Below are 14,953 nucleotides of genomic sequence, written 5' to 3'. Positions count from 1 at the left end.
CAAACCCCCCACACATCAACAAGCCCTGCCCCTACCAAGCCCACGCGCACTCCTACCCTCATGTTTACCCTCCACACCCTGACACACACCACCCCAGCCACTACCGCCTCCACGCCCCCCACCCCCTATCCCTCTGTCCATTTCCTCCAGTGGCTGTAGGTTGACATTGAGCAACTTCAAGCCGTTGGGTGAAATCAAGAACCTTCCGGAGCTGTAGAAGGCGGGACCACTTCCTGCTGACTCACTGGTGATAACACTGTCCAGTGATTCCATAATATCTGATGGATCTGGCAAGGGTACTGACCAAATACTCCTCAGTTCCATACAGTGAGACAAACTGTTCATTATCTTCGAGTTCCCGAGCAGCTCCGAAATCTGTTAGTTTATAAATGGATTGGCCATCGTCCCCAACCACACGCATGATGTTCCCTGGTTTAATATCTCGATGGACCACTCCATTCTCTCTCAACTGGTTCATTCCACCAACTGGTAACAGAGGAAAGAGGGGATTGTGATAGGTGCAGGAAAAGTGTTCCAGTACAGGTATCAGTCTGGGATCTCACTCTCTCAGATGCTGAGTCAGCATTGTCTGATAAACTGGTACCTCACCCAACCTGTATCCCTCAATCAACCCCAATTAAAAAAAAACAAAATAGATCATCTGGTTACTGACACATTGGTGTTTGTGGGATCTTGCTGTGCACATTTAAGCTGCTGTGTTTCCAACATTACAACAGCGGCTCCGTGCCAAGATTGTTTCATTGGTGACGCAGTGCTATACGAGATCCTGGGATCACCAAAAGATGCCATAAACAGACACGAGCCTCCCTTTCTGCGCTGATTCCAAACTGCTCCAAATTGAAAATGATTTGGGTAATTTTCACCAAGTTTCCTTGTGAGTTTGACACAAAGCCATTAGAATCTTTGGAAATCAATGGATCAAAGTCTTCTGTTGGCAGGAATATTACATATCCGTATTATTCAACCGTTAAATCTAAAAGAGTTAAATGATGAAGGTAGGCCATAGGCTCTAGGTTCTGATAAAATATTAACTCTCTCACTCTCCCCCTGAACAGCTACTTCCAGACCTGCTGAGCATTTCCCACATTTTTTGGTTTTCATTTCAGAATTCCAGCACCTTGTCTGCATTGCGAGTGTTTGAATGACTGTTAGTCAAGGACAGTATTACGGTTGCAGAAAGGATGTTTGAGGACTCATCTACTGAGGTCGTCTGGGCTAAGATTAGAAACAGGAAAGGAGAGGTTTTGGGAGTTTTCTATAGGCCTCTGAGTAGTTTCTGAGATGTAGAGGAAAGGATAGCAAAGATGATTCTCAATAGGAATGGGGGTCTTTAACTTTCCAAATATTGACTGGACTGGTTCAAGTAGTTTAGATGGGTCAGTTTTTGTCCAATGCATGTAAGAGGGTTTCCTGACACAGTATGTAGACAGGCCAACAAGGGGCGAGGCTACTTTGGATTTGGTACTGGGTAATGAACCCAGCCAGGTGTTAGGTTTGGATGTAGGTAAGCACTTTGGTGATAGTGACCACAAATTGGTTACGTTTACTTTAGTGATGGGAAGGGATCGATATATATCGTAGGGCAAGAGTTATAGCTGGGGGAAAGGCAATTATGATGTGATTAGGCAAGATTTAGGATGCATAGGATGGGGAAGGAAAATGCAGGGGATGGGCACAATTGAAATGTGGAGCTTATTCAGGGAACAGCTACTGCGGGTCCTTGATAAGTATGTACCTGTCAGGCAGGGAGGAAATGGTCAAGCGAGGGAACCGTGGTTTACTGAGGAAGTTGAATCTCTTATCAAGAGGAAGAAGAAGGCTTATGTTAGGCTGAGTTGTGAAGGCTCAGTTAGGGCGCTTGAGAATTACAAGTTAGCCAGGAAAGACCTAAAGAGAGAGCTAAGAAGAGCCAGGAGGGGACATGAGAAGTCATTGGTGGATAGGATCAAGGAAAACCCTTAGGCTTTTTATAGGTGTATCAAGAATAAAAGAATGACTAGAGTAATATTAGGGCTAATCAGGCATAGTAGTGGGAAGTTGTGTGTGGAGTCAGAGGAGATAGGGGAAGCATTAAATGAATACTTTTCATCAGTATTCACACTGGAAAAAGACAATGTTGTCGAGGAGAATACTGAGATAGAGGCTACTAGACTAGACAGGATTGAGGTTCACAAGGAGGAGGTGCAAGCGTAAAAATAGATAGGTCCCCTGGGCCAGATGGGATTTATCCAAGGATTCTCTGGGAAACCAGGTAGGAGACTTGCCGAGCCTTTGGCTTTGATCTTTATATCGTCACTGTCCACAGGAACAGTGCCAGAAGGCTGGGGAATAGCAAATGTTGTCCCCTTGTTCAAGAAGGGGAGTAGAGACAACCCTGGTAATTATAGACCAGTGAGCCTTACTTCAGTTATGGTTAAAGTGTTGGAAAGAGTTATAAGAGATAAGATTTATAATCATCTAGAAATGAATAAGTTCATTAGGGATAGTCAACACGGTTTGGTGAAGGTTGTTCTTCACTAATATATGGATTTCAGTAAAGCATTTGATAAGGTTCTGCATGGTAGGCTATTGCACAAAATATAGAGGCATGGGATTGAGGATGATTTAGCGGTTTGGATCAGAAATTGGCTAGCTGAAAGAAGACAGAGGGTAATGGTTAATGGGAAATATTCATCATGGAGTTCAGTTACTAGTGGGGTACTGCAAGGAACTGTTTGGGTCCACTGCTGTTTGTCATTTATATAAATGACCTGGATGAGGGCACAGAGGATGGGTTAGTAAATTTGTGGATAACACCAAGGTCGGTAGAGTTGTGGATAGTGATGAAGGATGTTTTAGGTTACAGAGAGACATAGATAAGCTGCAGAGCTGGGCTGAGGGGTGGCAAATGGAGTTTAATGCGGAAAAGTGTGAGATGATTTACTTTGGAAGAAGTAACAGGAATGCAGAGTACTGGGCTAATGGTAAGATTCTTGGTAATGTAGATGAGCAGAGAGATCTCGGTGTCCAGGAATATAGACCCTTGAAAGTTGCCACCCAGGTTGATAGGATTGTCAAGTAGGCATTTGGTAAATCAGAAGCTATGCTGGTAGGGGGTTTAGTGGAGGGTGCCTGACTTGAAGGATGCAATGCAATTCCCACTTAGATCGTCGCCAAAAGGTTCTTTTGTACTTAGGAATTTTTATTGCTCTCTTCCTTCCACCAGCTGTATAAGGCTAACTATGTACAACTACTAGAGAGGATAAAACAGGATTTGCAGCAGTGGGAGGGATTACCATTATCGTGGCTGGGTCAAATAGTCCTGATTAAAATGAATGTCCTTCCTTGACTGCTATACCCCATGAGAATGCCCTGTTGTTTTTACCTAGACAAGTGTTACAGAGGATTAATGGTTGGCCAGGGTCCTTTATTTGGAGCCATAGGCATCCTCTAATTTAATTCACTAAATTAGCTTTTGCAAGTTGAGGGAGGGGTGGATCTTCCGGATTTGAAGAAATATAAAATAAATGCTCTGTTAACATATGTTGGTGACTTGGTACAGGGGAATTCAGAATCGATCTGGCTTGATATTGAAGCCTCACTTTCGAGATGTCCTCTAATTAATTTATTAGTTATGGACAAGATGAAATCCATGACCAGGCAATGCAATAGTCCAATTATCTTGAAGACGGTGAAAGCCTGGAGGATCATGAAGCAAGACAAGGGCAATTGGTCTAAGACTTCGCCACTTACCCCGTTGGTAGGAGCCCAAAGATTTAAACCTGGGGTAATGGACTCCGGTTTGAACACATGGGAGAACAAAGGAATTCTATGTTTGGGAGATTTATTTGAGGGAGAGGTCCTGATGTCATTTAGTCAGTTAAGCCAGAAATATGGATTGTCCAATAGGGACTTTTTCTGTTACTTCCAGATAAGGGACTATATATAGAGGAAGACCACACGCCTGACCCAATGTTATAAATCAGACGCAGTGAAAAGGGTACTCCAGTGCGCGGGTACTCTTTCACTTAGTACTTTATATCATTTACAGAAAGGCCGTGCTCTGGGGAATATGGAAGGACTCTGTAAGATGTGGAACCGAGAGTTAGGACAGGACATTTCACCAGAGATATAGGAAGACATCTGGGGGAATGTATGGAAAATTTCAGTATGTAACAGAGCACAGACTATGCAATTGAAGATCTTACACAGGGCTCATATGGCACCAGAAAGGCTAGCTAAGCTTAACAGAGCAGTGTCACCAGACTGTCCCAAATGTAAAATTAATATGTTAATATATCTCACACATTGTTATTGGTCATGTTGCAAGATCCAAAGATATTGGAGTACTATAGTAAGGGAGTTAGAGGACATCCTGGGGATTGGAATTAACATGGATCCAATCATTCTTCTTTTGGCGTTGCCAAATTTGCTGTCTCTGGGGGAACACAGGAAGAGACTGTGTAATATCCTTGCCATTGCACGAGGAAGAACATTTTAATGAATCGCAAGTCAGAGAAACCACCAGGTCTTATGGGGTGGCGTGGGCTGGTGACGGAGCATTCCCCCAAGACTACCTCACAAATATGGTGCACACAAAACGGAGCAGTTCTACCGGACGTGGCGGCCACTTTTAAATTATATTGACGCTGACTTGTCGGCAATATTAGCCAGGGCTGTGGTATAGCCGTGGGAATCTTTGTGGGTGCCTGTGGGGCACTGGGAAGAGGAGACCAGAAGGAAAAGAATATGGGTACTGTAGGGGGTATTCCCAGGGATGGGAGCCTCAGTGCAAGTGTGATGAGTCAGACAGAATAAAGTAGTGAGATATTATTTAATTTAAGTTATCTGAATGTAGTTTAAACTAGTATTTATTTAATATATTTGTAGTTTAGTTTTAGTTAAGTAGATATGTGTGTTTTGGTAGAATAGTGGGTTGTTTATTAACAATGGTGCTTGTTCAGACACTTATGGCCTTGTTATTTTGTGCTACCTTTTTTTTCTGTTTTGACAGTGTTATTCTTTTTCTTTATATATAAATGTTTTGTAAAAGATTTTAAAAAGCTTTTCAATAAAAATTCTTATAAAAAAAAGAAGGCATACAATATGTTGGTTTTTATTGGTAGAGGGATTGAGTTTCAGAGCCATGAGATCCTGCTGCAGCCGTACAAGACACTGGTGCGGCTGCACTTGGAGTATTGTGTACAGTTCTGGTCACCGCATTATAGGAAGGATGTGGAAGCTTTGGAAAGTGTTCAGAGGAGATTTAATAGGATGCTGCCTGGTATGGAGGGAAGGTGTTATGAGGAAAGGCTGAGGGAACTTGAGGCTGTTTTCACTAAAGAGAAGAAAGTTGAGAGTCGACTTAATTGAGACATATAAGATAATCAGAGGGTTAGATAGGATGGACAGGGAGAGCCTTTTCCCTCAGATGCATGAGGGGACACAGCTTTAAACTGAAGGGTGATAGATGCTGCCTAACCTACTGTGCTTTTCCAGCGCCATACTTTTCGACCCCTCCCCAGCCCCAGATGGTGACTCTGCCTGACTGGGCTATTATACAGTTTCAAATGAAAGCAAAATATTGCAGATGCTGGAAACCTGAGACTAGCACAGAGAATGCTGGAGAAACTCAAGCAGGTCTGGCAGCAGAGAAACCGAGTCAATATTTTGTGTCTGATGACCCTTCTTCAGATTTGAAAAGTGTCACTGGATTCAAAACATTAACTCTGTTTATCTCTTCACGGATCCTGCCAGATCTGCTGAGTTTCTCCCCAGCTTTCTGTTTTTATTCCTGTAACTTTATCTCTTCAGACACTTAGATACGTGATGGGAATGTAACTTCCGTGGAGCCAGCGAGCTGCTGATTGGTGGGTGCGGGTCTGGGCATTCTGCTGGGATATTGATTAATTCAGACCCCCCACCCCCCCCCAACACAACCCACCGTTTCCCAAATTCCCCCAATAGCACAGATTAATGAAGTAACCTCCTTTGGTGTAATCAGGAGATGTGGAGACAGTGTGAAACTTACCAACACTTTCCAGAACAATCAGAAATTCAGCTTCTGATAATCCAAATGCATTTTCCGATTCTTCCAGAACATTGAGCAAACTCCCACCAGCGCAGTACTCCATTACCAGCACCTTCTGTTTACTGGTTCCCTAGAGAATAGGCACACTCAGAAACAACTCAAACCCATAACATACAGCAGAGAGAGTGACATGCAAGGCAGCTCTGGGTGGGTGTATATATCACAGTCGATAACTTTATCCAGGATGGTGTGCAGTTTGCTGGTGTTTTCATGTACATGCCAACGTTATCCTTTAAATTGGTAGTGGGTATGGGTTTGGAAGGTGCTGTTGAAGGAGTTGAGGTGAGTTAGTGCAGTATATCTTGTAAATGGTACAAATTCCAGCAACTGAGCATCGGTGGTGGAGGGAGTGGGTGTTTATGGATGTGGTGCTCATCGAGTGGGGGTGGCTTTGTCAGGGATGGTGTCAAGCTTCTTGAGTGTTGTTGGAGCTGCACCCATCCAGGCAAGTGGGGAGTATTCCCTCACACTCCTGACTTGTGCCTTGTTGATGGTGGACAGGCTTTGAGGAGTCAGGAGGTGAGTTACTCCAGTATTCAGAGCCTCTGACTTGCTCTTGTAGCCAGTGTGTTTATGTGGTGGTCCAGTTGAGTGGTTAATGGTAACCCCCAGGATATTGATAGTGCGGGATTCAGTGATGACAATGCCATTGAGTATCAAGGGACAATGGTTACATTCTCTCTTATTGGTGATGGTTGTTGTGTGGCATTAATAGTATTTGCCACCTATTAGCCAAACCCAGATGCTGTCTAAGTCGTGCTGCATGTTGACAAAGACAGAGGACTCAGAAGCCTCTGAGATAGGGAACTCCAAAGATTGACAGCCCCTGGACTGAAGGAATTTCTCTCTGTCACAATCCTATATGATTGGCTCCTTAACCTGAGACAGTGCCCTCACATTCTAGATTTCTGAGTTAGTGAGAATCAGCCTTACTGTTCCTTCCCTTTCATGTCCCCTCAGAATGGCAAAAGTTATAATGCTATCTCTTCTCAATATTCAGGGAATACAGGCCCAATGTAGCTCACCTCTCATTATAGGAAAACCCATTATCCCAGGATTCAACAGAGTGAATTTTCTCTGCACATGCTCCACAGCAAGTGTAGCCTTCTCTCAATATGAAGTGAAAGACAGCACATGTTTTCTCATCTTTGTAGATGGATGTCCTCATTCCCATACTACAATTACCTTGCAATAAAGGCCTTTGGCTTTGCCAGTGTGTTCATGGTGAGGGTCTTTTTTTTCTGGATCTGGGAGGGGTCTGTACAGACTTGCTGGATGGATTTGATGGAGGGTGGTGGGGGAGCTGGATGCTGTGAGCACTGCCAATGGTTCTGGTGCCCCTACCGTCTGTTCTGGGTGAGGTGGGAGGAGGATTTCGGCTCGAGGGGTGGGGAAGGCTCGCTTTACTCCAGGTTCATGGGGAAGTATGACTCTGTGTGTGGGTGTTGGGGCTGGGTATGGGGGAAGGGGTCTCTAACAAGTTGTAGTAACCTGTTTATGTTAATGACAGGAGCAGATACTTACCACTTCCTCCACTGCAAACAGCTTTACAATATTCTTGTGGTTTAATTTCCGTAACATTTCAAACTCTCTCATCTGCACTTCATAAGGACGCAGGTAACTGACATGATTAAATACTTTGACAGCATACTGATCACCAGTTTTCTGTAAAGCAGTTTGAAACAGTCACGTATCAGCATTAAGAGCAATTCAATTATCAACTCCATGTTCTCATCATCTTTCTCTCTCTGCAGAAACTCACAAAATCAATCACCACATTCCTCCCCATTCTCTCCCCTGGTAACTTTGACTGAACTCTGACCAAGAGAAGAGTTTCCATTTCATTTATATTGCTATTTTGTTTTAAACTTGCTCTTTTACTTGCAAAGTTCCATGGGAAGATAGATTAGATGTCATCACAGGTAACTAGACTTTTCTTGAATTCATTCACGGGATGTGAGCGTCTCTGGCTAGGCCAGCATTTATTGCCCAACCCATTGCTGTGGGTCTGGAGTTACATGTAGGCCATACCAGGTAAGGTTGTCAGTTTCCTTCCCTAACGGACATTAGTGAACCAGATGGGTTTTTCTGACAATCAACAATGGATTCATGGTCATCATTAAACTCTTAATTCCAGACTTTTATTGAACTTGAACTCCACCATTTACCTCAGTAGGATTCAAACCTGGGTCCCCAGAACATTAACTGGGTCACTGGATTAACAGTCCAGCAAAATACCACTAGATCATTGCTCCCCTTATTGAAGGTATGGCCAGGAAAGCTCATTGCAAATTCCCCTGGTTATAAATGATCTAGTGACAGAGATGATGAGCTTTCCCCTTCTCTCTTTCTCTCTGACCTCTCAGGTGGATGTAGAATATCCAGAATAACATTTGAAGAACAGCAAGGAGGTTTTCAGTGCTGTTTTGGCTCATATTTACCCTTCAAAACTAAACAAACCATGGGTCAAAACTAAACAAACCATAGGTCAAAACTAAACAAACCATAGGTCAAAACTAAACAAACCATGGGTCACCAAAAGATTAGATTACTTACAGTGTGGAAACAGGCCCTTCGGCCCAACAAGTCCACACCGACCCGCTGAAGCGCAACCCACCCGTACCCCTACATTTACCCCTTACCTAACACTACGGGCAATTTAGCATGGCCAATTTACCTGACCTGCACATCTTTGGACTGTGGGAGGAAACCGGAGCACCCGGAGGAAACCCACGCCGACACGGGGAGAATGTGCAAACTCCACACAGTCAGTCGCCTGAGGCGGGAATTGCCATCTTATGGCAATTTGTGAGATCATGCTGTGTGTCATAGCCAACCTGTCAGCATACTGCTCACTTCAAACCCTAAGCCTCAGCAAAATTAGGGCACGTGGTATTGAGGCAAGGTACTGACTTGGATTGAAAATTGGCTGACTGACAAGAAGCAAAGAGTAGTGATAAACAGGTCCCTTTCGGAATGGCAGGCGGTGACCAGTGAGGTACCACAAGGTTCGGTGCTGGGACTGCAGCTGTTTACAATATACATTAATGGTGTAGATGAAGGTATTAAAAGTAATATTAGCAAATTTGCTGATGACACAAAGCTGGGTGGCAGGGTGAAATGTGAGGAGGATGTTATGAGGTTACAGGGTGACTTGGACAGGCTAGTTGAGTGGACGGGTGCATGGCAGATGCAGTTTAATGGGGATAAACATCTGGTTATCCACTTTGGTGGCAAAAACAGGAAGGCAGATTACTACCTAAATGGAGTCAAGGTAGGGAACGGGGAAGTACACTGAGACCTAGGTGTTCTTGTACATCAGTCAATGAAGGTAAGCATGCAGGTACAGCAGGTAGTGAAGAAAGCTAATAGCATGCTGGCCTTCATAACAAGAGGAATTGAGTATAGAAGCAAAGAGGTTCTTCTGCAGCTGTACAGGGCCCTGGTGAGACCGCACCTGGAATATTGTGTGCAGTCTTGGTCTCCAAATTTGAGGAAGGACATTCTGGCTATTGAGGGAGTGCAGCGTAGGTTCAGGACGTCAATTCCAGGAATGGCAGGACTATAATATGTTGAAGGATTGGAGCGACTGGGCTTGTATATACTTGAGTTTAGAAGGATGAGAGGGGATCTGATTGAGACGTATAAGGTTATTAAAGGATTGGACACTCTGGAGGCAGGAAGCAGGTTTCCGATGATGGGTAAGTCCAGAACCAGAGGACCCTGTTTAAAAATAAGGGGTAGGCCACTTAGAACAGAGTTGAGGATAAACCTCTTCACCCAGAGAGTGGTGGGTGTATGGAATGCTCTGCCCCAGAAGGCTGTGGAGGCCAAGTCTCTGGATACTTTCAAGAAAGAGTTGGATAGAGCTCTTAAGGATAGTGGGATCAAGGGTTATGGGGATAAGGCAGGAACAGGATACTGATTGTGGATGATCAGCCATGATCATAATGAATGGTGGTGCTGGCTCGAAGGGCCGAATGGCCTACTCCAGCACCTATTGACTATTTTTTATCCTCAAATATAACATTGGTTTCTCGACCCAATTTACATATCCAGTCTCAAAACTTTTCTTATTCCATTACCAACCAGGTGAAGAATTATCCCAACTTCACATCTTCATCCTAACTTCTTCATAGTCTGTGCTGTTTGAACTCCTCAACCAGAAGTTTTACCTTGTGACGTGCTTTGTACACGCTGGCAGTTGCTCCCTGTCCAAGGATGTCACTGAGTGACCAGAGGTAATTAACCGTGCTCTGCATTCCTGCTCTCAGAAAAGCCTGTCAAATCCAAAAGAAATCACAACAGTGACTGGACTGGAGCCAAAACCCAAAACTTTCTGCTAAGTCTGTACCATGGGTCAGTTAAAGCAGTGAATGTTTGGTGTTGAATAATTGACCAGATTTCAGCCCAGACTTACCCAGGAGAATGACAGACATATGATAACTATTCAAAGTTTGTGCGAAGATTTGCAGCTTGGGTGCTCGTTGCTGTGGTTCTGTTCGCCGAGCTGGAAGTTTTTGTTGCAAACGTTTCGTCCCCTGGCTAGGCGACATCCTCAGTGCTTGGGAGCCTCCTGCGAAGCGCTTCTTTGAGGAGGCTCCCAAGCACTGATGATGTCGCCTAGCCAGGGGACGAAACGTTTGCAACAAAAACTTCCAGCTCGGCGAACAGAACCACAACATATGATAACTAACGATAACATTCCTGGATGACACAAGGTGAAAACAGATGCTGGAGATCCGAGTCAAGAGTTTGGTGCTGGAAAAGCACAGCAGGTCAGGCAGCATCCGAGGAGCAGGAGAATCAACATTTCAGGCATAAGCCCTTCATCCTGACCTGCTGTGCTTTTCCAGCACCATACTCTTGACTCTGATCTGCAGATCCTCACTTTCTCCTCCAAGGTGAAAACAGCCAAGACTCCTCTCAGATCAGTCCCTCTACCCTTCAGTCCCTGTGACATAGAGAAAGCTCAGAGCCAGGCTCAGGTGTGGTGCTGGCTGCACTCTGCTGACTGTGACCAACCTGCACTCACGCACATACAATGGTCACTCGGCAAGACATTGGGTAAACAGGATGTAGTGGATTAACCAAGCACAATCAAAAAAGGATCGTCTGGCTGCTGCTGTTTCTAGATGGTCAAGACATACAAGCTACATTCCTATAGCACCTTTCACAACTTCAGAATTTGCTTTCAACCAATGAGATATGGTTATTATTGGCTGGGCCAGCATTTATTGCCCGTCCCTAGTTGCCCCTTGAGAAGGTGGGGGTGAGCTGCCTTCTTGTACTGCTGCCGTCCATTTGCTGTGGGTTGACCCACAATGCCCTTACGGAGCGAATTCCACGATTTTGACCCAGTCAATGTCCAAATTTTACAGTCAGTTGCATATGATTAGTGTTTGCACATCGGTTCAATCCTTACCCTTCATTCCTACCCCACTCTCCCCAGGTGCAATCTCAAACATCAGCAGTTTCTATTTTAGCCATTAACCCTCGAACTGAATTTCATATTCCCTCAACGCTGTGTATGAGAAGCTGCCATCTCCTCTCTGTTCAAAATCTTATTTCACTCCACCTCCAGGTGCTCTTGTTCTCAACCCTTTGATGGTTGGAAATGTTCTGCATCCATAACAGATCAAATCACCATAGTCTACTGAACCATAGTGCAACTCTCATTAGAAAGAGAGAGAGGACAGATGGTGGTTTAACTCCAGAAGAGACTGTTGGCTCAGAACTGGACACATAGATTAGATTAGATTACATTACTTACAGTGTGGAAACAGGCCCTTCGGCCCAACAAGTCCACACCGCCCCGCCGAAGTGTAACCCACCCATACCCCTACATTTACCCTTTACCTAACACTACTGGGCAATTTAGCATGGCCAATTCACATAGCTTTTCCAAACTGCCACCGAGACATTGAGAAGGACAGTCCCTCATGGTGACCTCAATCAGCTGTTGGCATTAGTGCAATGCAGACCTGCCATCCAGTCAACTGAGCTAACTAACCCCTTTCTGCATCTATATAACCTCCCTGAATAGATGGTACTCCCACCTCTGAGGTCATGTGTCTGAGCTATACCCCCAGAGCCATGAAGGCAAACCATTCAAACACTGTGGGAGTGCCACACTGTCAGAGGAGCTGCCTTACAGATCAGATGTTAAAGCCGAGACCCGTCTATCCTTGGAATGATCCCTGTTGAAAGGGTTTGACGTCCTCACTGCAGAAAAATAAAGTATCTGGTCATTACCACATAGCTGTTTGTGGGATCTGCTCAGTTTTGTTTTCGCGTCTGTGTCTCTTCCCATTGCAACACCTCTATGAAACACTTTGCAATTCCCTGAAGTGGCGAAAGGCGCTACAGAAATGCAGTGCCTTTCCTGAGCATCAGCTGGAGGCTGCGGTGTGACGACATCGCTGTGGGTTCCCTCCGGCTCTGTCCATTTAACAGAATCCGGTTTAATTGTGGAGCTGTCAGAGGAGAGACCAGCCCATCCCAGCAACCCCGAGAGGGACCCTCAGCATCCCCGACAGGAGCCCACTCCCCACCCTCTGAAAGGGGCGACCCCCACAATGGAGCAGACTGGTCCACATTGAGCTAGGATTGGAATCGGAGTGCCCCCCCACCCCATCATGTGGTTCACAGTGTGAAGTGAGAGGGTTCTGGAGCCCTGACCCTGGGGGAAATGTGTCTCACCTGGATACAGCGGCTCTCAGCAAACCCCCTGAGCTCAGGACCATCCGGCCCGGAGCAGAAAACAAACTGAAACTAACTCTCAGTCACTTTCGTTTCCACCCTTCCGCATCTCCGACTCCTCCGTGTGTGTTTCTGGGGAACTGCAGCGTAGGAGCGGCGTAAACCCAGCGCAGAGGGCTCCCCGCTTTCCCCGCATTCAGCTCAGATAGCATCCTCCCATCTCCCGGCAACTACAGGGTTAAACCAACCCAACCCCGGACTGCAGCCTCCAGCAGCTGGCAGTTTTGTTTCTGAGCTATGAAATGGTGAGTGGCGTGGGGCTCAGGGATCTACACTCTGAACAAATCATTTCAATCCATTAAAGGGTCCGCCTGCTCCCTGACTCTAGATGTTCAACTGGTTCCTGAGGTTAGACCAGGTACTGACCCCTGGCAAGTGATCCACCATGAACTCTTCCAAAGAGTCATCCGTCCACCCAAAGCTGTTGGTGAAATGGCCATCAATCCCCACACTGCCATCTGACATCTTTACTTCAATAGCTGGCATGGGCATAATCTCATCAGTGGTTGTGGAAGTTGTTTCTATTCTGCAACAGGGACTGCACTCTATTGACTATAAAGCACTTTGGGATGACTTGTTGGATGTGGAAGGTGCGATATCAATGAAAATCCTTTCACAGTTTCTGTTTCTTATTGGTACGCAGGGTTGCTGGACTCAGGTGAAGAATGAACTAAAGGCAGCCCCTGGCTGTTTGCGGGGAAATCCTGAGGGTCAGACCCAGCCCCAAACACAATCCCAATCCCAGACCCATTCCCAGTCCAAATTCCAATCACAACCCTACTCCCAATCCCAATCCTAGCCCCACTCCCAATCTCAATTCCAGTCCCACTTTCAGTCCCAATCCCCATCCCAGACCCATTCCAACCCCAAGCCCAGTCCCAGCCCCAGTCCAAATTCCAATCACAGCCCACCCCAATCCCAATTCTAGTCCCAATCCCAATCCCAATCCCAATTCCAGTCCATCCCAATCCCAATCCCATTCCAGCCAAAAAGCCAAAGCTAATCACAGTCCCAGTTCCAATTCCAGCCCCAGCCCCAGTGCCTGTTCCAATCTCAGTCCCAATCCCAGGCTTTGTCCCTGTCCCTGGGTTGGTATCCAGATCCAGTGTTTGGTTATCTGTCCAATGAGCCACAGTTATTTCTGGTTAAGAATCTGTGAAGCACCTTGGGACACATGAAAGGTACTATATAAATGTAGTTTGTTGACTGTGGGATAAACAGTGTTGTAAATACAGAGCCCCTTGTCTTCAGACAACGGCCTCCTCAGCCACGCTTGTTCACAAGCAACTCATAATGAGACCAGCTTTGGATCAGGTCCAGTGCAGCCAATGGACCATCCAGGGATCAGTTTTGCTTCTTGAATTCCTCACATCTGAATTTTTCTAACCATTTGTCACAACCTGGAGTCTAGAACTAGCTCCTTTGTTTGTCTCTTTGCTGTTCCTAATCTTGAACATGTTCATTCCGTGCAGTGTGTCAAATGCACATTGGCCTGAGGATTGGACAGTTTCAGTCAGCTCTGCGCACTTCACAGGCTTAGGTTTACAACAATCTGTTTTGATCAAACATTCAATGAAATGTTCACATGGCAGTGTAAGTTCCAAAAGAGACTGTCGGCTCACAACTGGACACAAAGCTTTTCCAACAGCCACCTCAACCTGTCTACCCCCCTCCCCCACTCCAACCTCTCACCCTCACAACGCGCAGCCCTCCAATCCCTCTGCTCCAATCCCGACCTCACCATCAAACCAGAGGATAAAGGGGGTGCAGTGGTAGTCTGGCGCACTGACCTCTACACCGCTGAAGCCAAATGCCAACTCAAAGACACCGCCCCCTACCGCCCCCTTGACCATGACCTCAGCCCCATCACCAAACCATCATCTCCCAGTCCATACAGAACTTCATCACCTCAGGAGATCTCCCACCAACAGCTTCCAACCTCATAGTCCGGGAACCCCGCACTGCCCGGTTCTACCTCCTTCCCAAGATCCACAAGCCTGACCACCCTGGCCGACCCATTGCTCAGCATGCTCCTGCCCCACCGAACTGATCTCTATCTACCTCGACACTGTCCTATCCCCCCCTAGTCCAGGAACTCCC

At 45.8% G+C, this 14,953-nt stretch overlaps 1 protein-coding gene across 1 annotated transcript in view; it reads right to left on the bottom strand.

Annotated features, from left to right (window-relative positions):
* LOC122562920 (serine/threonine-protein kinase TBK1-like) overlaps window positions 1-13,028 on the bottom strand; it is a 44,138-nt gene extending 31,110 nt beyond the window's left edge. The window contains exons 1-5 of the mRNA XM_043716223.1: window positions 12,794-13,028; window positions 10,267-10,371; window positions 7,616-7,756; window positions 6,032-6,161; window positions 305-486 (exon numbers count right to left, since the gene is read on the bottom strand). Of these exons, the coding sequence (XP_043572158.1) occupies window positions 305-486; window positions 6,032-6,161; window positions 7,616-7,756; window positions 10,267-10,353 (540 nt within the window). The 5' untranslated portion in view covers window positions 10,354-10,371; window positions 12,794-13,028. The remainder of the gene's footprint in view (window positions 1-304; window positions 487-6,031; window positions 6,162-7,615; window positions 7,757-10,266; window positions 10,372-12,793) is intronic.
* Between the last annotated feature and the right edge of the window lie 1,925 nt (window positions 13,029-14,953).

This window comes from Chiloscyllium plagiosum, chromosome 26, assembly GCF_004010195.1.
Source record: "Chiloscyllium plagiosum isolate BGI_BamShark_2017 chromosome 26, ASM401019v2, whole genome shotgun sequence".
Classification (NCBI taxonomy): domain Eukaryota; kingdom Metazoa; phylum Chordata; class Chondrichthyes; order Orectolobiformes; family Hemiscylliidae; genus Chiloscyllium; species Chiloscyllium plagiosum.
This window is presented reverse-complemented; position numbering and strand designations above follow the sequence as displayed.